Genomic DNA, 27,865 nt, shown 5'->3' on the forward strand with positions numbered 1-27,865 from the left:
CATGTGCTGCTATCACTGTGGCTCTCAGGGTTATCAGTAAATGCTGGAGACAAATGTTTAATCTGTTACTGCTGCTACTGCTAAGTCACTTCAGTCGTGTCTGACTCTGTGTGACCCCATAGACGGCAGCCCACCAGGCTCGCCCATCCCTGGGACTCTCCAGGCAAGAACACTGGAGTGGGTTGCCATTTCCTTCTCCAGTGCATGAAAGTGAAAAGTGAAAGTGAAGTCGCTCAGTCGTGTCCGACTCCTAGCAACCCCATGGTCTGCAGGCTACCAGGCTCCTCCGTCCATGGGATTTTCCAGGCAAGAGTACTGGAGTGGGGTGCCATTGCCTTCTCCACCAGAATCCATTACACATGAATAAAATCTAAGCTTTCCACCATTCTCGTTGGTGTCTGGAGTCCCAGATAAGTCTTCTGTCTGTGCAAAGTCTAGGTGTTTCTGGTCACTGGTGGCTTTCTGTTTACTTTGCCCAGCTGTTTACTCTCCGGAAACAGAAGCTGACGACAGAACTCCCTAGGTAGACTCTTCATGGAACCGGGAGCTGCAGTCAGACTTCCTGTCGCAGAGGGAAAATGAAGACCTCCAAGACATGGGCTTGCAGGATACCGGCAGAGCTGTTTCTTCTCTGTGCTGCCCTGGGATCTTTCAGTGTGCCCAGCTCCAGGTAGGTGATAGTTCCAAATGACTTCCTAATCAATAATATGATGGGGAATATAAAGCCATATCATGCTGACCCTCTCTCCTTGTCACATGCCTATTGAATAAGGAACATCTCCTGAAGCAATTTACATGCATCTGATTACACTATATCAACAACTCTTCAAATTATTGTGGAACCCAGCCACCGACTTCAACAAAAGTTCTCGTAGGAAACAGATGCGTTTAAAGGTATTTTATCACGCTAAGAAGAATAGGATCCTTGCTCTGTATTCTGAACAAAGCCTCAGCATACTTCCTTAAGTAAAAGGTCTGTTATGTATGGAGGAAGAAAAGCCAACTTATAGCAATGATTTTAATGCAAGAGTGACCTACTCTACCTGTTCATCAGGCTAAATTTTTGCTCTCAAACCACCCTCCCCCCGCCCCCCACATACAAACTCCAGATATTCAGTCTTTTAGGATTATTTTTAATTGGGTGCAAAACAGGCTAAAGAAACTATCCGAGTTGAAAGCTCAAACTTAATCTGAGTGAAAGTTCAAGGTGGGATCCAGTGAGGGAAGCCTCAGTGATGTATCAGCTGGGGGATCGTCCTGGTGCAGGAGAAGCTGCTGCCCTTACAGTGAGAAGCTGAAGCTGTCTTGTGTCCCAGGCTCCTTGTGAGCCGTCCCATCGGAGGAAGGACTGTTAATGTCATTTCTCTCACTCATCACATAAAGGCTCTGCATGCACAGCCTCTCATGGGAGGAGCAGCTGGTGCCCATTGAACGGCCCCTGGTGTCAACTCTGCTGAGCACTCAGCCCCTGCTGGGTACCACCCGAGACCAGGGTGGTGAGTTTTCACTGCCCATATTGGGCACTCAATGACTGTTAGCTATTACGATACAAAGAACCTCAACTTGGTCCTGAGAAGAATGAAGTAGCCAAGCCTTCCTTGTGTGTACTATGTGTCTATCAGGATCCAAGGAAATGTGTCTGGAATGGAGGGTTTAAAGGGGTTATAGCAACCCTACCCACATGTGGACCCCTGTGTGGGACCTCTCACAGGCTCTCAGGATGCTGAGATGAATAGGACACAAAGCGGTCATGTTCTCGTGGAGAAAATCAACATGGGAGCACATCTAGGTGTACTGTTGCGAGAGAGAGTACAGGAGCAAGTGGAAAACCAGAGAAGCAGTGATTGGCTTTACCGAAGACAGTGTGGAGAGGCTTCTAGAAGAGAGGACGGTTGAGCTGAATATTTCTGTAGGAGTAGGTGTTTGCCAAATGGGAGAGGGTGAAGGGGTGATTGGCTTTACCGAAGACAGTGTGGAGAGGCTTCTAGAAGAGTCGAGGGTTCAGCTGAATATTTCTGTAGGAGTAGGTGTTTGCCAAATGGGAGAGGGTGAAGAGCATTCCAGGAAGAAGCAGCAGCCTGGACAAGGGCATGGAGATGAAAGAGCCTGGCTTGTTCCTGCAGCTGCATGTCCAGGCCAAGGTGTAGTAATAGTGTTAGTCGCTCAGTCGTGTCTGATTCTTTGTGACTTCATGGACTGTAGCCCGCCAGGCTCCTCTGTCCATGGGATTCTCCAGGCCAGAATACTGGAGTGGGTTGCCATGCCCTTCTCCAGGGTATCTTCCCAACCCAGGGATTGAACTCAGGTCTCCAGTATTGCAGGCAGACTCTTTATCATTTGAGCTACCCAGGGAGCATGCTAAAGTGAGGAGTTGCCAAAGACAGGACCGAGGCAGAGTCGGCAGGAGTCAGATCCTGGAAAGAGCTTAGAGGGGGCACCAGTACTCTGGCTAAGGACCTTGAACTTTATCCTCAGTAGTGGGGAGCCATGGAAGAATTGACACAGTCAGACTTCCATATTAGGAAGTTCACTTGGATGTAGGACATGAAGGGGTAAGATGAGTGAAGCTGACAGGCTGGGAAACCTTGCTGAACCCTCCAGTGATGTCATGAGATGGCTGTTGTCCCTATTCACACTATGCAGAGGAGCAAGTGGGTCCTCAGAAAGGAGAAGAGATTCATTCCCATCTCATGAGTCTCAAGCCCTTAGTTGAATCCAGATTTAGTGCATTGGCCTCGATCTGTGATTCCCATGGAGCAGTCTTGAACATGGCATATGTTTGAATCCCTTAGATGAAATGGAAGAATAGCCTTCAGTTCTGCAACAGAAAATGCTGAGACCTTCATATTAGCTAAGAAAGGCTACCACTTTTAGTTACTCTTCTAATCAAGTCAGATGAAATTCTCATTCCATCTTCATAAGACAGACCTGTGTTTATTTATTGCTGCTCTGTGTAAGGCATTTAGATGTATTAGGTCTGATCCTCACAGCTATTTGAGGTAAGTGCTATCATTTACAGTTTACAGAGAAGGAAACTAAGGTTTGGAGAGAGAGTGTAACTATTTTAGGATTCCTCACTTAATACGTAACAAAATATGGATCCAAATCCATTTTTTTTTCTGGTTCCAGAGCCCCTGTATTTTTCTGCCTCTTGCTAATACATTATCCTTTCTCCACCTGCATTGTGGATCTGACTTGCTGGACTCCAAGGCCATTTCTCTATCTCTGGACCACACATGTGTTGCCTTGAGATGTGGCTTTAAATTCCATGTCTACAACAGCAAATGACACAGAGAAGAGAAATGGAAAATCTGCCACCCAGAAGCTGCCCCTTCCAGCAAAGAAGAAGGATTTTATTTGCAAAGGAGATGCAGCTGCCTAACAAATTGTGTGTGACAAGAAAGTTGTTGTGTCAGGGCATTTCTACAGAAAGCCAAAATATATTGACATACCCCATCTATATAAACTGATGGCTCGCAATTTACTGCTGACCTAATCCTGCCGTGCATGGTGGATCCATCTTTATTTTGATCTGAGACTCCTGCTAGAAAGACTAGGAGACAAGAACTGAGTGAAATATGTCCTCAGCATTCCACACACCTCAAGGAAAGGCAGGTTCATTCTTGTCAGACTTTATGTGGGGGATACATTCCAACACCTCGTAGAAGGGTGTTTGCTGTTGCATTGTTTGCAATTGCCAATGAAAAACTGTAGGTGTCCTTCAAAAAGAAAACGTTAAATGCCTGTCTTATGATGGAACATTTAGATAAAAGGAAGGAACAAGATATCTTTATGAGTCAACATAAATGGGCCAGAAATGCAGTGCTTTTTTCATATTTATTTTAAAAATTTCTTTGTTTGGCTGCACTGGGTCTGAGCTGTGGCATATGGGATCTTCAGTCTTCACTGTGGCATGTAGAAGCTTTTTGTCATGGGATGGTATATGGGATCTAGTTCCCTAATTGGGGATTGAACCCGGGCCCCTGCATTGGGAGCACAGGGCCTTAGCCACCGGGCCACCAGGGCAGTCCCCGGCAACACCATGCTGATTGACAAAAGCAGGTTATAGAATACTATGCCTCGTATGAGTGCAGCTCACAAAAGCAATGCTATATCTTGTGCCTATATGTGTATATGTAAACATTTGAAAGACTGGAAGGATATATACCAAATTGATGACTGTAGTATCCTCTGAAGAATATGAGAGGAAAATGGATCTGGAGCTGGTGTCAACCACACCTGTCAAATTTATAAGGTTATTTTTTATTTAAAAAAAAAAAAGACTTGAAGGAAGTATACCAAAATGTTAGCAATTGCCAATCCTGGGTTGTGAGTACCTGAATATTTATTATTTGTTTTCTGTAGTTCTCTGGGCATGTTTAATTTTTCAACATTAAAGCATAAAGAGAATTTTGAATGACAGAGTCAAGTCAGTTGGTCAGAACACCCATCTGATTCATCTCTTTAAATTCATAGTGTGAAGGCATGTGTTACAATAGCCATACACAGAGGTCCTTACTGCCCCTGTGTTCTGTTGGGTCCATGTTAGTCCCAGGAATTAAAGATGCAATTGAATGCTAGCCTTGCTTGCAGATGGCTTCCAAGTGGTGCCAGTGGTAAAGAACCCACCTGCCAATGCAGGAGACTTAAGAGATGAGGGTTTGATCCCTGGGTCGGGAAGATCCCCTGGAGGAGGGCATGGCAACCCACTCCAGTATTCTTGCCTGGAGAATCCCATGGGCAGAGGAGCCTGTTGGGCTACAGTCCATAGGGTAGCAAAGAGTGGGACACAACTAAATCGACTTAGCATGCACACACTTGCTTTCAGATTTGCATTTTGTAGTACTAATAAACCACACACATCTTATCCAGTGTAATTTACAGACTATTCATTCAGCTGATTACCTCATTATATTGCCACCTCTGTAATGAAAATTGGGTGCAAAAATGAGAGATCTGGTGGTTATAACTACTTTTTACCAAGTTCCTTCTGTAAATGATCATCTTGCCCATTAACAGGCTTTCAAATCTCAGAGAAGAAAGTAATTGTGACTCTTTTTTTTTTTTTAATTTATTATTATTTTTTTAATTTTATTTTATTTTTAAACTTTACATAATTGTATTAGTTTTGCTCTTAATAGCATGTGTACACATTACTTATCTGCTCTGTCTCCGCTGTGGGCCAAAATGGATGGATAGTTGCTAAAAACACAATGTAATGGTTTCTTAGTGGAAACAGGAAGAGCTGTCTTCCTGCAGCGCTGTCAAATGCGTACTTAAAGTGAAGGCAAATCACAGACAGTATTGTTTTGTCAAACCTGGGCAGATTAGTAGATAAGAGCACCGTTCTAACCACCCCCCCACCCCCAACTGCTGTGCAAGTCCTGCCTCAAGTAACCATTTTAAAGAACCCACCTGTGGTTTCCAGTAGTCTTTGACCTTTCATTAAACATTCAACTTTATGAGGCAATTGATTTTTGCTGGTCTCTGGGGTGGTCATGGAGATGGATTTCACTGTAGTTAATATTATCCTCTTTTTAGGACTTTTGCCAAGTGAGAATGTATTGTTAATGACCTTGACTGGAGTGATGTGCTAGTGGAGATTATGTGATGCTCTGCCTAAGGACTGAGTCTTGGATAAGGAGATGAGGGAGGCCTTGCCTGGAGATGGAGGGGACTGGTAGAGGGAATGCTGGCCCGGTTCTTTCTGGGTAGCCTACGGAAATGAACGCAGCACAGAGACTAGAGGCGAGCAGAGCTCAGCTCGGACCCCCACGTGGCTCTTGACCATTTCCCTCATCTGTCTAGGAGGTTGCTGCCTTCTGGCATTGCTGTCAGGATTAGATAAGATGGCAAGGATGAAACATCTCATACAGGACCTGACAAGTCCTGGATGCTCAATAAATCTTAATTCTCTTTCTTTTCTCCCTTTTTGCCTTGAAAAGAAACACAAATTACAAAGAATTTTACACTGCTATACATTTTTTCAGATGGAAGAAAAACAGAAATTATAATATACCCATCGTATTACACATGGGGAAACTGGAGGCATAAACAGATGAAAGAACATGACCTTTCTTTCCCTGTTTTACTCAATGTCCCATGAGTGCCAGGGACTCAACAAAAAGTGTTACCTTATTTTCTGGACAGATTTCAGGTTTCATGTTGTTTGACTGCTCTGCACGCGTAGCACCACCTACCTCTCCCATCCCCCACTCCCCTCTCTGTACTATCTTCACTCTAGCCTGGCAGACACTAGTCTCTCCAGGGCTTATTCTTGGCTGATGTCTCTCAGGAATATTTTTATCCTCTCCCATAGCTTTTCGTGATCAGATCTGTATCTCTAGTGCAAATCTCTCTCCTGAGTTCCAGATCTACATAGGAACCATTTATTGAGTGCCTCCACAGGCATCTGGAACTCAGTATGCCCCAACTCCATCTTCCACAACAAATTCCTTTGCTCCTGGTTTCCCCACACACCCAAACTAGAAACCAGCATCATCCTCAGCCCCTTTCTCTCTCTAAACCACACCCCATCTGGTTACCCATCACTCTGTCCATTCCCCCTGAAAAACATCTCATATGTCTGTCTCCCCCATTCTCTATCCCCTGGATGCCAGAGTGGTTCAGGCTCACACCACTCATTGGTGCCATTGCTTGAGCCTCCTACCTGCTTTTCCTGCCTCTGGGCTTTCCCTACTTCCATCTGGCCTCCACACTGCAGCCATGATGAAGTCCTAATGCTCAACTCAGACCATCCATCCTGCATGCTTAAAAACCCTGCCTCCTTGGTAAAGTCCGGAAGAGCTAAGGAAGGAGACATGTTTGTCTTCTCTTATCCTAAGACAAACTGTGAGTTCCAGAGAAGAAGCTGTGTCTTATATTTCTGTGTTCTCTTGAGCACAGTATCCTGAATATGATTTGTTATCAGAAAAAGTTTCATAGACTCATAATATGAGAGGGTGACTTAAAAACCACCTAGTCCAAACTTCTCATTTTCCAGGGGATAAAACAGAGGCCCTAAGATGGGGAGGGTACTGCTTGAGGTCATACATCTAGCTGTGGTTGTAATCCCTGTATATCTCAAGCACTTGAGACCTTATAAAGTGCTTTCACATAAACTTTCTTATTTAATCCTTCAAATAGCCTTATGAGGTATGTTTTCTCATTATATAGGTGAGAAAAGTGAAGCGCACAGGGGCTGAAAAACCAGACCAAGATCACCCAGCTGCTGATGGATGATCTTCTGTTCAGAGTTCAATACTCTTTTGACTGTAGCTAGCCATAATCTGAGGCAATAACTGAGGGTTCCATAAATATTGCTGAATGAGTTAACTGGTACTTGACTGATAAACTAATGTTCTGTCCTTAGTCCCTCAGTCATGTGTGACTCTCTGAGACCCCACGGACTGTATGTACCCCGCCAAGCTCCTCTGTCCATGGAATTCTCCAGGCAAGAATACTGGAGTGGGTTGCCATGCCTTTCTCCAGGGGATCATCCCAACGCAGAGATTGAACCCAGATCTCCCACATGGCAGGCAGATTCTTTACCACTGAGCCACCAGGGAAGCCAGCTTTGCATAAATGAGCAAATATATATTTAATGAATGGATGGATAGGCAGTGGAATGTAGACTTAATTACCTTCTGATACTTCACTCTCTTCTCTGTGATGACCTTTAGAGGTGAAAGGCCACCCTCTCTTGGGTCAAACGCAGTCAATGAGAGCCTTGCCAAGACTAGACAGACGCGGAGTGTGGATGTCACGCCGTTGCCTATTGATTGCGAGCTGTCCAGCTGGTCCTCCTGGACCACGTGTGATCCCTGTCAGAAGAAAAGGGTAGGTACCCAGACCTTGGGAGACCTCTAAGCTTCCAGGAGCCCTGTCCCTCAGCAAGATCAGTTAATGCAGTGCTGACAGTAGCTGATCATAGTAGGAGTTTGATAAATGTTGGCTGATTTAATAAATGAATTTTATTCCTCTGAGCTTCCAAGGAGCAATCAGATCCTGCCTTTGATCCTTCAGGTTTGTTTTGAAGCATATCTATCCTTTCTCCCATTAGCAGCTTCCTAATTAGACTTCCTGCCTCCAGCCTTATTCTTTCAATCCATCTTTCATGGGGCAGCCAGGGGAGCTGTTGGAAATGAAAGTCTGGCTGGTCTGTCCCCTGCTTGAACATCCAAAGCCTATGCATGGCCCTTAGGATCAAGTCCAGACTCATGGTCTTCACGGTCCCCACACCTTAGATAGACCTGGCCCACATCTTCACAGAACATCCCCCTCACCAGCACACAGAACACATGTATTTTTCTGACCATTTCATACTCTGTTCTCAGGCTGAAATGTCCTTCCCACTTCCTTCACTGACTAACACCTACTCATGATTTGAAACTTTGCTAGGGGCCACCTATTTTGAGAAGCCTTCCTTGAGTTCTTAGCACCCCTTGCTCTTAGCCAGACACTCCTTTATGAACTGCAACAGCTCCTTATTCCTGCTGTGTCCTAGCACTCATCATTTACTTTTCTTTTATTTGCCTTTCCATTAAACTGCAAGTGCTTAAAAACTTCTTCAATTCTGTGTCTTTGGTGTATATGCCAATGTTTAACATGTTTGAGGTGCTCTATAAATATGTGTTTGATCTCCTTACATTTCCTGAAATCTCTGTAAGGAAGGATAATTGTTACCCTTTCTGTTAGGCAGATAGATCAACAGAGACCCAGAGCAGGTGAGTGAATTCTTGGGTTCACTTAGTAGTAAAGACAGATCTTGAACTTGGGCCATCGGCTTCTTGTCTAGCCAGTTCAACCAATCAAAACACACCGTCTCTGTAGTATTTGTTCTTTGAGCTTTCTTGTCACAGGAAGGCTGATGCAGGATCCAGGCCTAAGAACAGCACATTTATCACAGAATAGAGAACGGTTCTCACTTTCCCCAGCTCCTCGGGAAACGAAAGCAGCCATGAGCTAAGACCCTAAAGAGGCTGTGGAATAGGCCCAGGACAATTACCCACTTAATTGGATCAATGGGAGAGCCAAGCAGATACATTCAGTTCCCAAAGTAGGCTTTATTGCTGACATGATTAACATTGATCCAATTATTTGGATAATTGCTTCATCTGCACCATAAACCAGGAAGACCCATTGTGAGCCAGCCATCCATCCACTCATCCAGTCAGAGCTCTACACTCAGACTTTGCTATGCATGTTCCCTCAGTTGGACATCATGTCTGCAGGGTCAGTGGCTGGGAGTTCATCATTTCTTTCAACAGGGATTGAGAGATGTCTTTCCTTTATCATCTCCACAGTCCTCAAACCCATTTTGTCTCTGGTGCCTGGTGCTAGTCTTCTAGTATCTTCTTTGCAGACCTTATCCCTGTCCTGCCAGCCTCTGCCTCCTAGGAAGAAAGATGCTCTAGAAATGCAAAGGAGCAGAGGTGGATGGTTGTCTATATTTCTTTTCTAGATTTCCGGATGCCATGCGCATAATAACTGTGGCTGGTTAACGTGTCAGTCTTCAGAGGGACAGCTAACAGGTCTCCTGCCTTTGGTAGCACCAAAATCTTGACTGCAGCTAGCATTTGGAAGTCACCCAAATCTGATAATTTCCTTCCCCTGCAGTGGCTTCTCATTTTACCACGAAGAAGTACTAAATCCAACCTTATTAGGGCCCAGGACAGCCTGCCTTAGCTGTTCCTGGCTCCATGTCCCTCCGTCTCTTCTCACTCTCCCTCGTTAACTCTTCTCTCCAGCCAGGGTGGATTTCTTGTTTCCTGGAATAAGGCACATACTCTCTAGCCTCTCAGGTTTGGCACAGCAATTCCCTCCATCTGGATTGCCCTTCTCTCCCCTCCTCATGCCAGCATTCCATGTTTGCCTGACGTGTCTCCTCACCCTTTGGGGCTCAGCTCTGATGTCGCTTCCCCGTCTCCTAAGTCTGCACTGAGGACTCCCCTCTGTTTACGGAGCACTCTGTCCTGGCCCTGTCACGGCTCCCCTCCCACTGTGTGTTCACTGCCTTGTGCTTACCATCATGACCACCACCAGCAGCTGTGACCTCCTTGAGGACAGTCCACAGGACATGGTTATGATCAAATACAAACAAAGCATAAAAAGCACCCACGTTTTTCCAGCATTGTGTAGCTGAATCAATATTTTGGAAATCCAGTCAATATTTCTGAAATAAACAAACAGGAAAGTAGAGACAGAGAAATATTTACTGCTAAAATTATTAATAATTCAAAAGAAAAGTAAGCAGAAGAAATTGAATGTCTACTCTGTACCAGACAACATAATGAGATTTCATATATAATTGAAACTACATAGCTGTACATAATTATCCCCATTTTACAGATTAGTAAGTTGAGATCACAGTGCTTAAGTAACTTACCCAGTATCACATAACTAGAAAGTAACAGAGTCAGTGGCTCCAAAGTGGATACTTCTGCATTTTAAGCTACTTAGTAAATGAGAATACTTGAATCAACCCATTGGATTAATCAAGCTGAAAGACTGAACTGGCCCCATCAATTCACTTACTACCTTTGACTTGAAAGTCCATGCTTTCCCCACATTCAACAAACCTGTATTGATCACTGTGGTACAGAGACTGAAGATAAAGTCCCTGCCCTCAGAGAGTTCCCAGGCTATTTGAAATAGGCAAACAGCCAGTGGCAATATAGATCTTTAAGTGTGCCCTTCGCTCCCCATGTCCCTGAGGCTCTGGCTTTGTCTCACCTTGCTCCTCTCTGCTATAGTACAGACATGCCTACTTGATCCGGCCCTCTCAGTTCCATGGGGAACAATGCAACTTCTCCGACAAAGAAGTTGAAGACTGTGTTTCCAATAGACCATGCAGAAGTCAAGTGCGATGTGAAGGCTTTGTGTGTGCACAGACAGGTATAAAGGGACACAGGAGTGGGAGGGGATGGATATCAAGTAAGGTGATGGCATGTGATGATGGGAGCACTGGCTATTGCCTAGTGCTCAAGATCAAAGTCATGTGTCAGGCCAGGAGGCCTCCTTGTCCTCCTTGACCTCTTTTTACATATGTTATTTCATAAAAACAACCCTACCATGTAGGTGTTAATATTACCTCCATTTTACTAATTGAGAAATTGAGACTTGGAGAAGTTACTCACCCACAATCACTTAGAAGGTAAGTGGAGGAGATATAATTAGGAATTTGGAAATTCAAATTACATTCACTGACATTAAGGACACCAAAATTCTGTGTGCTGGAATCAGAAATCCTAAATCAAATTTTATTTTGACTTTGTAATTTAGAAGTCATTTGAACCTTTCTTCATGTTGGTTGTCTACACAGAAAGTCAGAAGTGATGTTAACACCTTATAAGTTTGCTATAAGCATCAAGTACACAGTGGGTATAAGAGGTCCTTGCAGACCTTGAGCCCTGCTGGCTTTCTCAGAGGTTTGGGGCTAAATACAATGTAGCCACACTCTCTGCAACAGTTCAAAAGGGTGGTAGCATCATTTATCTCTGAAAACTTTGGTGAGATAGTCCCTGCATTTCTGTATCACCAAGTTTAGCATAACCCTTAATGCATGAGATAGTCTTTGAAACATTTTTGATTCAAAGAAGGAAGAAAAAAACAAAGGACTGATGGATGGGCAGACAGAGGGAGGGAAGGAAGGAAGGAGCACACAAATAAATTATCATGAGCTGCAGAACTCAGTAAACACTTTCTTTTCAATTAATTCCTTTAACTAATTCAGGCAAACCTGACTCTCTTTCTCGAAGGCTCCAGCAAAAATGAGAGTATTTTGACCCAGATTACCTAGATGCAAGTTACAACTCTCTACATTTGCCACAACTTTGTGAACTGTGCTTTAGTATCTTTTCAGAAAGAACTAGGGATTCTTAGAGCAATTTCTAGGCATTATTGCAAACGCAGAGCTCCATCCAATAAATCTGAAAGATGTTTACATGTATCCATGGACTCATTATGACTGGTGTTCCATGATTCTGACCAAAGCCAATAATGGTTATTCAGGCCAGCTTTAGTTTAAATGCCTTGTAACAAACATTTGAAGACCAGATTGTTACTCTTCTGCCTTTAATACCCAAAGAACATTGGTTTAAAATGAACAGACATGCTTAAGTAAAAATGGCCACCTGTTTTATGGGCTTTACTCCCAAAAGATATGCAAATAAGAAAGGAAGTCAAGTCAATAGGGAAAAGAGTTTCAAGGAAGTGGAGGAGCCTCAAATAACTTTAAATATACAGTCTAAATATTTTTAATATCTACTAGTCTGAGTGGCTCTGATGTTGAAGGCAGTGCCGTTTAATGGGGTGAGTTTGTGATAAGAAAGCTATAGGTTCCAATCCTCCTGCCAGTTCTTACCAGCAGTGTGCATTTAGACCATCAAAGCACTAATAATAGTAATAACACATACCCAGCTCTTACCACGAGTCGGTACTGTTGCATTTTTTGTTTGAATCCCCAGCGACCTTTGGCGGTAGGTATGATGGCGTCTCTACTTTGCAGATTGAGTACATTGAGACAGGGAGTCGGGAAATACGCGGAAGGTGCCACAGCACGTACTGTTGCAGGGCCCTCCGAACCCACCTCCTCTCTCCAGTCCCAAGCAGAGGAGCCCAGCCTTCCTTCCGGTCTGCCTAGCAAACCTGCCCTCAAGAGCGTTCAGAAACACAACACTGGCTTCTGGTGGGGAATAACAGTGAATTCCATGACCACTCACCCCCAGTACATGAGGACTAATGCAAACAGAGCATTAAAGTTGCAGCCAAGAATCTGGGTCACGGTGGGTCTCAAGTCATGTGAACCACCCCCACCCCCGCCCCTTCCTGGCCTCGACCTGTGGGTAACCCCATTTCTCCTTCCCAGGGAGGTGCATAAACCGAAGACTTCTTTGCAATGGGGACAATGACTGTGGAGACCAGTCAGATGAGGCGAACTGTAGAAAGATTTATAAAAAATGTCAGCAGGAAATGGAGCAATACTGGGCCATTGGCAGCCTGGCCAGTGGGTAAGTTACCTTCTTTCTGTTGTGGAGCGGGAAGAACATACAAGTAAATGTGATCTGGAGAAGAGAGAGGGAGGGAGCGATAGACAGAGTGGCTCCTCTGTTCCCTTCTGGAAAAGGCTGGTGTGTTAGCAGATGCTCGCAGCTGCTTCCTGACGACAGACCTGGGGGCTCTGGGAGCACGTGCCATGGCCAGATGGACCAGATGTGACTGCAGGGAGGGAGCACTGAGGAGAGAGCTGTCGGGGGGCCACGGTGGCTTCACACGAGGGCTGGGGGAAGGGTTATTTGATGCCTGCTCTGTGACCATGTCAGGTACTTTCTAAGCATTACCTTTGAATGCTATTGACAACTGCCAGGAAGCTTTATCTGTTTCTCTGTCCCAAGGCCTCAGCAGACAGGCTGGCTCAGAGCAGAGGCCACTAAGTGACTGGCCAGTGCAGGAGTGCATTTCCAGCATGGCTCTGCCGGCAGCCTGTGTGCAGTTAGTTTGGGGGCTCTCAGTTGGTTAAATCCTCCGGGGAGGTGAGGGATCAAAAGGGGCTGACTGGCCTGGCACTCAGCCTCCTTTCCTGCTGCGCTGTGCAGCCTCTCAGCCTCTAGGGGAAAAGTCAGGGCCTCTCCTCACAAATCAGCGTATGTGACGCAGTGTGGGAAGCAGAGAGGCTCTGGATGGCATTCTCCTCCTTCTTAAGCAAACATCAGGTCTCCATCCTGAAAGGTTGCTGTTAGAGACACAGCCTCCTCATGTGGGGAAGACCTCCTCCCAGGACCGCCTTAGACACTAGTGATGATAAGCCCCATCTCCTTGATGAGGAAACTGAGGTCTGGGAAGTTAGAGCTCCTGGGGGGTCACAGGTCAAAGAGGGTGACAGTGGACATACAGAGCCAGCAGCAGAAGCCAGCTGGACCCTGCAAGAGGGGCAGAAGGATGGCTTTCGTGCTTTAGTTTTGTCATTTGTAGACAGAAGTCAGTCATACCCTTCTTTTCAGGTCTGTGAGGGATAAATAAGCTAATGCCGTGGTAATAAGCTAACACATGAGAGGCAAAATATGTGGTGGGAAGAAAGCAGACTCTGCTCTTGACTAGACTTAGATGCTCAGACTTTGAGTCCTGGCCCCACCAGCTGCTGGGCAGGTCAGTTGCCCTCTCTGTGTCTTACTTTCTTCATCTGTTAAATGAGTATAGTCATAATACCTATGGATTCCTTGAACCAACATGTGTAATTGATTATTATGGTATTAAAGAAAATAAATGAATATACATTGTTATGCTACATGAAACCCTATCACAGGAAAGACAGCCTGAAATGATTCTGGTAGGAGCAGAGCAGACCAATAGGCAGAAGCTGAAAGGAGACAGAACTCCTTTTAACAAAAGAAACAGAGCTGTCAGTCATAGTCAAAGCAGGTCAGGAAATGGAGGCTTGCCTTAGGAGGTGGTGAGAAATAATAATGTTGAGGTAGAGATGAGATTTTCATCCTTTCTAAATGGACATCATGACATCTACTACCCAGGGCTTTGGGGACACTACATAAGGTGATGTCCTGAGCCATCCATGACTGTGCCTGTTTCCAGTTAGAAACGCAGTAAATTGGAATTAATTTAGTGTCTTGTGATGGGAGGCATACAGAAATTAAAAGGAAAACCACCATCTCTAAGGAGCACAGAATCTTGGGGAGATGCTGCTGCTGCTGCTAAGTCGCTTCAGTCGTGTCCGACTCTGTGTGACCCCAGAGACGGCAGCCCACCAGGCTCCTCTGTCCATGTAATTTTCCAGGCAAGAGTACTGGAGTGGGGTGCCATTTCCTTCTCCAATGCATGAAAGTGAAAAGTGAAAGTGAAGTCGCTCAGTCGTGTCTGACTCCTAGCGACCCCATGGACTGCTGCCCACTAGGCTCCTCCGTCCATGGGATTTTCCAGGCAAGAGTACTGGAGTGGGGTGCCATTGCCTTCTCCGCTTGGGGAGATGACAGGTAAATAATAATAAGTCTTTATCGCAGACCAAGCCATGTTCTAAGCACTTAGTAAATATGGATACATGTAATCCTCACAGGCACTCCAAGAGATAGGGTTTTCTTTGTTCTCATTTTATAGATAAGGAGACCTAGGTACAGAGGCTAACTGGTATGCCTGAGGTTACATAACTTGTGAATGCCAGCTCATAGGCTCATCACCTCCCATGTAGACCATTCTTGTAAGGTAACTACAGTAGGTGCAGAACAATAAATGCATGAATGGGGCAAGCATGGGATCTAATAAGGGCCTCTAATGCTGCTTAGTACAGTTAAGTTCAGTTCAGTTCAGTCGCTCAGTCATGTCCAACTCTTTGCGACCCCGTGAATCACAGCATGCCAGGACTCCCTGTCCATCACCAACTCCCGGAGTTCACTCAAACTCATGTCCATCGAGTCGGTGATGCCATCCAGCCATCTCATCCTGTCGTCCCCTTCTCCTCCTACCCCCAACCCCTCCAAGCATCAGGGTCTTTTCCAATGAGTCAACTCTTCACATGAGGTGGCCAAAACTGATGCTGAGTTTCAGCTTCAGCATCAGTCCTTCCAATGAACACCCAGGACTGATCTCCTTTAGGATGGACTGGTTGGATCTCCTTGCAGCTTAGTACAACAAAAGAACTTAGTCTAGAAAGATAAGTAAGAGATAAAGGAGTGAGTATGGCTTCCCTGGTGGCTCAGCAGTAAAGAATCCTCCTGCCAATGCAGGGAGAATCAGGTTCGATCCCTGGGTCAGGAAGATCTCCTGAAGGAGGGCATGGCAACCCACTCCAGTATTCTTGCCCAATAAATCCTGTGGTCAGAGGAGCCTGGTGGTCTACAGTCCATGGGGTCACAAAGAGTCGGACACAACTGAGCAACTAAGCAAGCGATGAGTGGCTGGAAGGGTATTTAGGCATAGGGAACAGCCCTTACCAAGAAGAGAAGGAGCAGAACAGACTGGAGAGAGAACATCTCCATGTAGTAGGGGACTGGCTTTGTGGTTGTGGCTGGGAGTGGCAGGGGATAAAGCCTCAACAGATACTGAGGGCCATGTGTGCTGTGCCCAGGAATTTGGGTGTCCTTTAGTAGGTCCACCAGTTGGGATTATATCCTCACCTCACCCCCTTTTCTGCCTCTTCTTCCCTGCAGGATTAATTTGTTCACAAACAACTTGGAGGGCCCAGTTCTAGATCACAGGTATTACGCCGGTGTGTGCTCCCCCCATTACATACTCAACACGAGGTTTCGGAAGCCATACAACGTGGAAAACTTCATTCCACAGGTATGTGCCAGCCAGGAAGCCACTACAGGGCCATGGCAGGGACACTGGCAGAGGAGCCAGAAGCTTGGGTCCAGACCCTGTCAGCAGCCCCCTGCTGGGCCAGCTCAGATGCTTCGCCTTTTCTCTCTGAGCTTCAGTTCTTCATATGTAAAATGGGTGGTTGCTTCCTCCAGACACAGCTGTGAGGCCAACCTACGCTGTATAGTAGAGGCAGTGCAGATATGTAGTAGCATAATTATACCAACAACAATAACAAAAACTGCCATAAAGAGACAAGCACAGCTTAGGATTTAGATTCTCATAGATGTCTTTGCAACTTACCAGCTATATCATCTTATATACTCTGAGCCTCCATTTTCCTATCTTTAAATTGGGATTTTAAAGGTTCTACCTGCACAGAGGGGATAAGTGAGTGCAAATGCTTAGCACACACACAATACCTGGTTTAATTGTGAGTCTCAGGAAGTGTTTTTTTTTTTTTTTTTTTAAATGAAAAAAGGCTCTTTTTGCCTTCTTATTTATAACTGGTAGCTTCAGTTTCACATTTGGATCAAAAGCAAATGCAGACACTGTAGGTCCTTTATTTTGCCTTTGAAAAATTTCATAGACTTTCATATATAAACATGGGTATCACAGCTGGGACTTGCTAGCTAGACTTCCAGAGTTCATCCAGACACTGTGTGTGTGTGTGTGTGTGTGTGTGTGTTAGTCGCTCAGTTGTGTCCCACTCTTTTGCGACCCCATGAACTGTAGCCTGCCAGGCTCCTCTGTCCATGGAATTCTCCAGGCAACAATACTGGAGTGGGTTGCCATTCCCTTCTTCAGGGGAATTTCTGACCCAGGCATTGAACCTGGGTCTCCTGCATTGCAGGTGGATCCTTTACCATCTGAGCCACCAGGGAAGCCCCGAAGAATTATATCAGTGGGGTAGCAAGTGACCCAAGCAACTTAACCTCGTGACTGGAATCACTGGTTAGTCAATGATTTGAATGAATGTAGTGAATTGAGTGGCAAAGATGTAGATGTCCCAGATGCCTGGTGATACTAGAGACATCACAACAGTCATGCTAGAATCCTAGTAACCAGAGATAGCCAGACAACAGGAATCAACTTCTGTTATTATCAAATCCTTGCCTATTAGAACCAGGCATTGTTCTAAGCATTTCTGTAAGTTATAAAATGTTCTACCAAGGTAAGCCTGTGTTATTAACACAGACTTAAAAGCAATCTCACAGGGAGTAGGGTTCAGAGTAGACTTTGTCACTGCATAATGCACACATAAGGCAGAGGGGGAAGATCTGGGTGTACCCCAGGACCCCGTTGTACTTTAGGCTAAATTCTTGCTCTGTTCTTGACCTGTTTCCTCATCTGTAAAATGAGAGGACTGGACTGGATGACCAGGTTGGTAGTTTTCATGTCTAAAATTGTGCAGTCCTAGGATTTCCCTGGTGGTCCAATGGCTAAGACTCTTGCATTTCCAATGTAGGAGGCCTGGGTTCAATCCCTGGTCAGGGAACTAGACCCCATAAGCTGCAACTAAGACCTGGTGCAGCCAAATAAATACATAAATAAACAAAAATTTAAAAATAAGATAAAATAAAGTGGTATAGTCCTGAATGTTAAGCTGCTACCTCTCCTTTCTCTTCCTTCCTGGTCCCCTCCACACCCCCATACAGTTATTGGCTAAAAATTACAAAATGAGTCTTGGGATAAATATACCCTCCCCCATGTTGACCAGCACCATCCCTCCGACCTCCACTTTTTTTTTTTTTTTGGTATCTCTATTTTTTTTAATATAAATTTATTTATTTTAATTGAAGGTTAATTACCGTATTGTAGTGGTTTTGCCATACATGGCCTTCACTTTCAAAGGAGAATCTCAGAGCGGACGTTTCTCTCCTGGTAACCCAGGCCGGCTATGTAGCTTGGAGTCTCCTCTCTCTGTAGCTGTGTTTGGAGCACGTGGCAGGCACTGTGCAGTGTTTTACCCACATAGACTCAACCTCAGAACATGCCCGCTGGCAGGAACTGTTACCGTTTCCATTTTATACAGAAAGAAACTGAGGCACAGAGAGGTGAAGCCCTATGTCCAGGGTTACCCAGTGAGAAAATGGTGCACTCCACCTCAGGGGTCTCCAGACCATGTTTGGAATCACGTCTGCTTTTCTTCCTCAGAAGCTGAGGTGTTATGGGGGACTACAAGCCTCCAGAAGCCAATGGGATGGGGATGGAGACAATTTGGGGCTGGTCACTTGGAGGCCACCGAGGCAGCGCCCTAGATATTTCCCTGTGCACAGCACCATGAGCACCAATTTTTGAGCTAACAGCTCCTCCAAGTTCACAAAGGCTTTTTGCTGTTCTGTCCCTGCATCTGCCACCCCCATACCCCATCCCAAGACCTTTCACCAGCCCCTCATGAGCTGCCACTGAGCTCCTCATCTGCACAGGTTTGCCTCTCTGACCCCAAATCCACCCCTTCCAACCCAACCGCTGTTCTGTCCTGTCATGAGTTTCCTGGTGCCCAGCCACTGCCTCTGTTGGCTTTTTGGCAAGTCATCCCAAAGCCCCAGAATCTGGATGCCAGCCCACTCTCTCACTCTCTCATGGACCCTGTCTTCTCCTCTCTCTTGTATCTTCTGGTACAACCACACTTGCATTTTCAACCCCCTGCAGTTTCTGGGCCCACCCTGCCCTCTCCTACCTTCACGTTTCTGCCTGAACCCAAGTCCACAGCCTAGAATGTTCTCCTGCATTTCTGCCGATTGAAACCCAAATCAAGCACCCACCTCTGAGTGTCTGCTCACCGTGTTGGGCTCATCTGTTTCTCCTGCTGGATCAAGAGCCCTGGGGGTGGAGGTATGGGTGCCTCTGAGATTTTTGCATCCAATGTACTTAGTTTAATACCTGCAACATAGTAAGAGTACAGTGTGTGTCTGTTGATTTGAATTGAACTGATGTGAGTCAAATGACATATGGAACATTTGTTTTTTTCTTCCTTCAGACCCGAGGCAAATATGACTTTACGTTGACAGAATATGAATCGTACTCAGATTTCGAACATAACATCACAGGGACAGCAATTAGCAAGTCTAGTTTCAGCTTGGGTTTCAAAATTCCTGGAATATTTGAACTTGGCTACAGCAGCATGAGTAATATTGGCCAACATTTTATTAGCAGGATCAAACGATTCTCTCATACGGTAGGTACCCTTTGCTTGCTTTTCCATTCCTATGTATTCATTTGAATTTTCATATCCACGGATGTCTGTATATTGTGTTACTATTAGTCCTGACAGCCAATTATATTTGTTACATTGAAAAACTTTTCACAAAAAATACCTTGGTCTTACATTAACTTTACTTTTCAGAAAGACCAGCCAGTGGTGGCCTTCTATAATTATTTACTCTAGTTTTTAGTATGGCGTTGTTTATTTTTAAATTGTTTTAGTTTTATTGGAGTATAGTTGATTTACAGTGTTGTGTTATTTTTTTAGCTTTAATATTTTTATTGAAGTATAGCTGATGCACAGTGTGCTTTCTGTTGCAGCCAAGTGATTCAGATATACATATATATACATTCTTTTCCATTATGGTTTATCATAGGATAGCGAATATAGCTCTCTGTGTACTCTCCTTTTCTTTTCTTATTTTTTTGGTACTCTTATTTACTAATAAGCTTTTCACTTGGTTTTTATTAAACTAAGGAGCATAGTTTTGCCAAAACTAAATTATTTCTGGAGACTTTTCGACTCCCAGCAACTTGACTTCTATTCTAAACCTTCAGCTGAAATTCCTTTCCAGAATGTTATCCAAGACCTCATCTCCAGCTTCTTGGAGCTGTGGATGGAGCCACATTCCTGTTTCTCATGGTTGCTTTCTGCTCCTTATCAGTTAGTTTTCTTCCTGGTTTCTAACAGCCCCACTTGTTCTCTGTTTAATTTTTGGTCATCTTTTCTTCTTCCTCTATAGCCACCCACCCCAAGTGTCCTTTTCTACTCACCCTGCTCCTCTGCCAGGGCAAGCATGAGCCTTTGCCACCACTTCTGCCCTTTCTGGGAAGCTCAGACCTGCACCACCCTCTCTTCTGGGTATCATTACCCAGATGCCTTGTGGACACTCCAAAGCAAGTTCCTCTTCCCAAGCTCTCTATGTTAAATAGCATTCTTTTCCTTCTGCCTTTCGAGGCTAAGAATATCTGAGTCCTATTTGGTTCTCTTTTCTCTTTATTCCCACATGTGGCTTGTGCTGTCACTTCAGTGGTGTCTGCCTCTTTGAGATCCTATGGACTGTAGCCTGCCAGCCTCCTCTGTCCATGGGCTTCTCCAGGCAAGAATACTGGAGTGGGTTGCCATACCTTCCACCAGGGGATCTTTCTGATCCAGGGACTGAACCCATGTCTCTATGTCTCCTGCATTGACAGGCATGTTCTTTACCACTAGCGCCACCTGGGAAGCCCACTGTGTTGGCCACCAGATCTTTCACTCATGAATATTTCTTCATTTTTTTATTGAAGTCTAGTTGATTTACAATGTTGTGTTAATTTCTGCTCTACAAAAAAGTGGTTCAGTCCTAGGTTCAGTCCTAATACATATATATATATTAAATTTCACATATAAGTGATATTATATGGTACTTGCCTTTCTCTGTTTGACTTACTTCACTTAGTATGATAGTCTCTAGGTTCAGCCATGTTGTTGCAAATGGCATTATTTTGTTCCCTTTCTGGCTGAGCAGCATTCCATTGTATATGTGCCACGTCTTCTCTGTCCATTTATCTGTTGATGGACATTAGGTTGTTTCCATATCTCGGTGGTGGTGGTTTAGTCGCTAAGTCATGTCAGACACTCTTGTAACCCCATGGACTGTAGCCCACCAGACTCCTCTGTCCATGAGATTTCCCAAGCAAGAATACTAGAGTGGGTTGCTGTTTCCTTCTCCAGGGGATCATTCGGACCCAGGAACCAAACCCGGGTCTTCTGCATTGCAGGCGAATTCTTTACCGACTAAGTTATGGCTATCCAATATTTCTTAATCAAACTCTAATTACATCTTCTCTAGCCTAGGCCCTTTCACCTCTGGCTCCAGCCCTCCTAATGAGCCTCCTGTCTTTCAATTTGCCCCTTCAAATGTATGTGCTGCCAGAAAAATGCTTTTCTGATACTAACCTGGTCATATCACCTGTTCCCTATTGCCTATAAGGTGAAGGTCAAAGCCCGTGACTTAGTGGAAGCAGAGCAGTTGGAATGGGAAGTAAGGTGACATGAGGGCTTGGAAAACCTTGGATTCCAGAAAGGACCAGGTGTATTTATTCCCTGGTCACTGAGAGTTGGCCGCATGGGCGTGATGTAGAAAACTAACCTGAGAGGAACATGGAGGAAATTAAAAGTCCACAGTGATTTATGTGAGAAAACAGGAATGGTGAGGGGCTTAAGTTCTGCTGCCAAATTACCAACCAGCAGAAAATGAGCCATAAACATGAATTAGACTGTAATCGTCTCTGGTTGTTTTTCTTCACCTTCTCGGCTGTGAGCTGCTCGGGCACAGAGGCTGTTTCTTTCATCTTTAGGTTCAGGATGGTACTTGGTAAGTGCTCAAGACTAAAATATAATGATGAAGGACAGGACTGATTATAAAGGAACTTGTCTTGTTAGAGGGAAAGAGAGGGGTACCATCCTTGTCTCCTTTTGTCTCTCCGTCTCTCTCCCCTTCCCTCACAGCTCCCTGATTTAAACAGCCAGTTACATAATGTTACCTCATGCTAGGTACTAATCTAGATACTTGGAACCTAGAGACAAGTACAGCACAATTCTTGCCTTCAAGTTCACAGTCTAGTAGGAGCAGCAAACATGTATGCAGATAACGGTCCTGATTTTGACATCAGTTGTAATACAGCATGTGTGTGTGTGTGCGCTAAGTCGCTTCAGTTGTGTCTGACTCTGCAGCTCCATGGACTGTAGCCCACCAGGCTCCTCTGTTCATGATATTCTCCAGGCAAGAATACTGGAGTGGGTTGCCATGCCCTCCTTCAGGGGATCTTCCCGACCCAGGGATTGAAACCATGTCTCCTGTGGCTCCTGTGTTGCTGGTCAATTCTTTACCATTGAGCCACTGGGAAAGCCCAATCCTGCATGGTTTATTCTATAAAGGAAAGATAAGCAACGTGCAATGCAGTCCTGGGAGGTGGAGAGTCAGGGAAATTCAAGGGTGCCACCACATAGAAAGCCCAGCTAAGCAGAAATTTTAAATATGAGGTGTGTGCCAGGCAGAAAAGAGAGGGAAGAGCATGTCTGGCAGAAGGAACATGTGCAAAATTATATTATGAGAGAGAATGACAGATGTGGGGGAAAGTAAGATGTTAGATGGATATTGAGGTATCATGTAGGTATTAGAGAAAAGTACAGTATGGTGGAGTGTGGATTTCATGGTTGTAAATGTTGAAGCCAGGAGGCTATTGGGGGACAGATCGTGACATTCTTACCTTCAGAGTAATGGAGTTGATTTTATTCTTGGGCAATGGAGAGGCCAACTGGGTTTTGTTTTAAGCACAGAGTGGCATTTAATGGTATCAATAGTTTTAGGACATCAACTCTCATTGGAGCACTGAGGGCAGCTAGAGGGAGAAGGGAGATCAGTGGGAAAGCTTTTGTCATAACCCAAGCAGAAGAGGAAACCTAGAATATTTAGAAAGACCATGAACAGAGCATCTAGCAGCTGCAAAGTTGGAAAGATGAGGAAGAAGGAGTCATGGATGGCTGTGGCAGGACTAGGGTGGGGGAGCAGGGCAGGGAGCAGAGGTGGCATGACTTACAGAGCTGACAGGTCAAGCTGGCTAAGAGTTTTAAGATGCAGGAGGAATGTGCATTTCCTACTCATTCACCTTTTCCTCAGCCTTCACCGTAGTGTAGGAATGCCTCGTCTCGGGTTATATTAGCATCCCTGGATGTTTGCCCTTTATCTAGCATTGCCATCTTTCAGTCTCTTCCACACACCAGGGGTCACCAAACTTGTTCTCTAAAGGGCCAGAGAGTAAATATTTCAGGCTTTGCAAGGCTGCAGCATCTCTGTAGCAACCACAGAGCTCTGCCATCATAGGCTGACAGCACTGATGAACAATGAACAGATATGTGGGCAGGGCTGCACTGCAGTGAAACAGGATCGCAAAACCAGATGCCGGATCCTGTGTGCAGGCTGTGGTGTGCTGACCCTTGCCATGCACTGCAGTGTCCAGCCTTCCTAAAGCATCGCTTTTACTCTTTCTCGAGTGCATTTTCTTCAGAGTTTAAACAGCATCAACTGCCCCCTCTCACCTTCTGAGATATCCCATCCTTTGTGGAGTGTGTTTTTCCCATGGCTTCTCTTGCCTTCCAAGATGGCCCACACTCTGCCTGTGCAGTGTATAGCTCCCTGAATAAACATTTTTTCTCTTTAAAAGAGGCTTTCCTGGTGGCTCAGATGGTAAAGAATCTGCCTGCAATGCAGGAGACTTGGGTTCAATCCCTGGGTCAAGAAGTTTCCCTTCTCCCCTGGAGAACGGAATGGCTACCCACTCCAGTACTGTGCCTGGAGAATTCCATGGACAGAGGAGCCTGGCGGGCTATATACAGTCCATGGAGTTTCAGTGAGTCAGGCACCACTGAGTAACACTTCCTCTCTTTAACAAAAGAAGCATCAACCAAGACGTTGCCTTTGGCGGTCAGCACACCCCGTCTCCCCTTGGAATGCAGCACAGGCACCTGCCGCGGCCTGCCCTGTCTGCAGCGGCTTCCCTTCCTTCTCCTTGCTTATTTGCCACTGTCAGGAAGTGAGCAAAGAGCAAGCTCTTCCAAGCCGAAAAGGACATCAGAATATTTCTGAAAAAATGAAGGCTTGTCAAAGGGGCCGTCTTCCCTCAGGTCTCCTCAAGGAATCATGAGTGATGACCCCTGGCCAGAACATTGAATGATATTTGCAAAGTTCATCTTCTCGTTCCAGATTCCTAACTTTAAAGGTCTGCTTTTCCCTTGTTGGTGTTTCATTTAGAAAAGCAAATTCCTGCACGCACGCTCTGACCTTGAAGTAGCGCATTACAAGCTGAAAACCAGAAACCTCATGCTGCATCACGAATTCCTTCAGCGAGTCAAGCAGCTGCCCTTGGAATACAGCTATGGGGAGTACAGAGATCTCTTCCGTGATTTTGGAACCCACTACATCACAGAGGCTGTGCTTGGGGGCACTTATGAATACACACTCATCATGAACAAAGAGGCAATGGAGAGAGGAGGTACACCGCCCGAGGACCATGTCTTTACTGATGGGGCGCGTGGAACTATGAGTTAACAGGGAGAGAGGCTTCTATTCCTTGGTGGGGGAGGGGTTATAAGTTATGCTCCCAGTTATCCTTCTCCCTCCCTGGTTGTCCTTTCACAGTTTCATTTGCAGATTCCTCATCCTTTGTTGATGTGTTGATGGTGGTCCTCCTCTGCCAACCCTGTCTCTGGGCAGTCCTGTTTTCTACATAACTCCCTCTAGACAATAACATCTAATCTCCTGGCTCTAAATGCTTTATACATGCAGGTGTATATGTCTATCCTGGATCTCTTCTGTGAACCGAAGAGCTCATGTAAAAATGCCTCTTTGAGATCTCCATTTGAATGTCTGCTGACCATCAAAAACTTAACATGGCCCCAAAGAGAACTTTCACATGTTTCTTCTGTAGTCATCTGCATCACAGAATGATTCCACCTTTCAGTCAGCTTTGAGGTGATACCAGTGCTGCTGGTTCCTAAACCACACTTTGAGCAGAAATGCCTTAGATTATCAGAGCTTCCAAACTAATATTCAACTCCCATTTTCCTTCCACAATCCATTCTCCATACAGATATTACAGATCTTTCTAGTTGTAATCAATGTCAAGTCTAAGATATGATTTCTTCCTCTCAATTCTGTACTCTTTCCGGCAATATGGCATTTGTCAGGTTAAGGGACCTGCCCCAGGTCACCCAGGTTACAGTGGCAGAGCCGGATTTCAGTAATAGGTCCAGTGAACTTGCAAGAGGACAGAAGGCATATAAGGTAAATTAAGGTCAGTGTGGCCTCCCTCAGTCTTGCCAAGATTAAGGGTACTGTACTCCATACCAGAGGTTTCAAAAGTACTTGTCATAATTCCTCTGATTGCTTTCTACAGAAAGGTTCTATGATCAAGTTGTGGAAACATAATAGATCCCACTTTGAGAGTTTCACAGGCATACTGAAATCAAGTGACCTCTCCATCACTTTTGATACCACATTTATCACACTGACTCGACTGCATAAGCCTGGTTTCTTGTCATTCTTGCTCTTAAAGAAATATAAGAGATATCATCATGGGATTCATGTTTCAGGGAACATGCTTTGGGGAAAACTGATCCACATCAATGTTCCCAGCAATCCCAGGTTTTAAAGCTGTTCTCCTCTCCTTTCCCTGACCTCAAATGCTGTAGAAAGGCGCTCATATGTCATATGGAAGACTTCAGCATGCCCAGGATGGGAAGGTGCCCTGGGGAGAATTGGATAGGAATAGATGGGAAATGGTCCAGAAATGAAGATGAAATAAGGGAAATTGGTTCTTCTCTTTGCCAGGGACTATACCAGACATTTCATAAACATTATCTCAACTAACCAAGTAACTGTTTGTACTACATCAAAGAGTAGAGAAGGAAGGACAGTTCACAGCAGCCTCTATTCACTGGATCGATACCTAGAGACTTGATAAGAAGCCATATTTTTAGAAAGTGACTCTGAGCTCTTCCTGCCTTTGGAGAGCGGCAAAAACCCTCTGAGTATCTGTAGAAGCTGAAAGGGGAAGTTGATGCTGATCTCAAATGGGGTCTCTGGCCTGGTGCCAGGAGCTGCCTGCTGCATTTCTTGTCCCTAGTCTGGCCACCTGTTAATTTACACCTGAGTCCCTGAGGGCCTCCAGGAAGGGTTTGGCGTCAGGGATCGACTACAGGAAAAGGCCCAGGACAAACTGCCACTTTAGGTCATGAGCCTCTTTTCTTGCTTCCTTCAGATTACTCTCTTAAGAACATCCATGACTGTGCTAAACATGATTTTAAAATCGGCGTCTCCATAAAATATGTCTACTTGAACCTGGGTGTGTCGGAGGCCAAGTGCAGTGACATTCTCAATGAGATAAAAGGTGAGTGGCAAGGGCATGTGACTTCTCTGCTTATCATCCTTCCTTCTCCAGTAGCCCAGAACCATCACTCTTTAAGCTAAAGGTTGCATATTCCAAGACATTTCAATTAAAATACTAATTCATTCAATAAAAACCTACCTAGCTCCTACTATTGTATTGGTATGCAGAAATGAATAAGATGGCCTTCCTGTCTTCATGATATTCACATGAGTAGGCAAACAATTAAAAAATCAAGGACCGGGCAGTGATAAGCACCAAACTCGGTCTGGCTTCCAGGAACAGGCAACCTGAGGAATAAGGTATCAAGGTTGCTTTTAGGGAGGGAAAAAAAAATCTAACAATGAAAATTTGCTCTGGGGGCCGGAAGTGGCCTGGCTAGAGGTAGGATGGTCTAGGCTGGAGAGGTAGGAGCCAGGTGGAGGCAGTGGGGGATACGGTTGAGGCAGCTAGTCCTTACCTGAAGCAATGGGCAAGATGGAAACTAGAAAAGCAGGCAACGCCACAAGTCATGTAGCAGAGTTCACATGGTGGGTGAGACTAGGAGTGAGTGCTAGAGCCAATCTGGGAGCAGAGATCTTGGAGGCCACACAGGGGAGCTGGAATCAACACCTAAAGTAGAGTAGGAGACGGAGGGATCAGCAGGGCTCTAGTCCCGACCTCTTCTGCACCCTGAGCTACTCTCCTTCATCTGCTCTACAGACTAAGCTTGTCCTTATTTCTGTGATCATATGTGATTGAAGAGTTCCACAGCCAAAGCAAAACAAAATTAAACAACAATGAAATGAACTGCTGGTCTAGAAGAGTTTCTTGTGGCTGATGTGCAGTGGATACTGTTGTTTGTTTATTTTGGTGGGGCTGGATCGGAACATGCATCCTACATAGGGAGGCAGGCAGAAGACATACATGCTCTTCAAAGATAACTTGTAAAGTCACTCCCAATCCAAGTTACTGAATAGAGCATTACCCAGTACCCCAGGACCCTTATCAGTTACAACTCCTCCCTCCCTTTGGAGATAACACCATCCTGAAGTCTCTGTTAAAGACATCCTTCCTTTCATGATAGTTTTACCACCTACATGTATTGCTAACCTCTATGACTTAGAGTTGGGCTTCCCTGGTAACTCAGTGGTAAAGAATTCACTTGCCAATGCAGGAGATGCGAGTTCAATCCCTGGGTTGGGAAGATCCCCTGGAGAAGGAAATGGCAACCCACTCCTGAATTCTTGCCTAGGAAATCCCATGGGCAGAGGAGCCTGGAGGGCTACAATCCATGGGGTTGCAAAAATGTTGGACAGGACTTAGCAACTAAATAAAAACAATGACTTAGAGTTGCTTGTTTTTGAACTTTATATGGATCAAATATAATCTTTCAGTTCTGGTTTTTTTTTTATTTTGTTTTTCTTTGATTTCATGTTTTTGTGTA

General features: G+C 45.0%; 1 protein-coding gene across 2 annotated transcripts in view; it reads left to right on the forward strand.

The window, feature by feature from the left end:
• Positions 1-511: 511 nt before the first annotated feature.
• C8B (complement C8 beta chain) overlaps positions 512-27,865 on the forward strand; it is a 42,950-nt gene continuing 15,596 nt past the window's right edge. Inside the window, exons 1-8 of one of the 2 annotated variants that reach the window (XM_006048265.4) lie at positions 512-670; positions 7,683-7,839; positions 10,755-10,896; positions 12,869-13,010; positions 16,155-16,287; positions 19,289-19,486; positions 24,306-24,546; positions 26,314-26,442. In XM_006048265.4, coding sequence (XP_006048327.3) covers positions 579-670; positions 7,683-7,839; positions 10,755-10,896; positions 12,869-13,010; positions 16,155-16,287; positions 19,289-19,486; positions 24,306-24,546; positions 26,314-26,442 — 1,234 coding nt within the window. In that variant the 5' untranslated portion in view covers positions 512-578. The remainder of the gene's footprint in view (positions 671-7,682; positions 7,840-10,754; positions 10,897-12,868; positions 13,011-16,154; positions 16,288-19,288; positions 19,487-24,305; positions 24,547-26,313; positions 26,443-27,865) is intronic. The other variant, XM_025288635.3, reaches the window with a different exon arrangement.

The sequence above is a fragment of the Bubalus bubalis genome, chromosome 6, assembly GCF_019923935.1.
Source record: "Bubalus bubalis isolate 160015118507 breed Murrah chromosome 6, NDDB_SH_1, whole genome shotgun sequence".
NCBI lineage: Eukaryota > Metazoa > Chordata > Mammalia > Artiodactyla > Bovidae > Bubalus > Bubalus bubalis.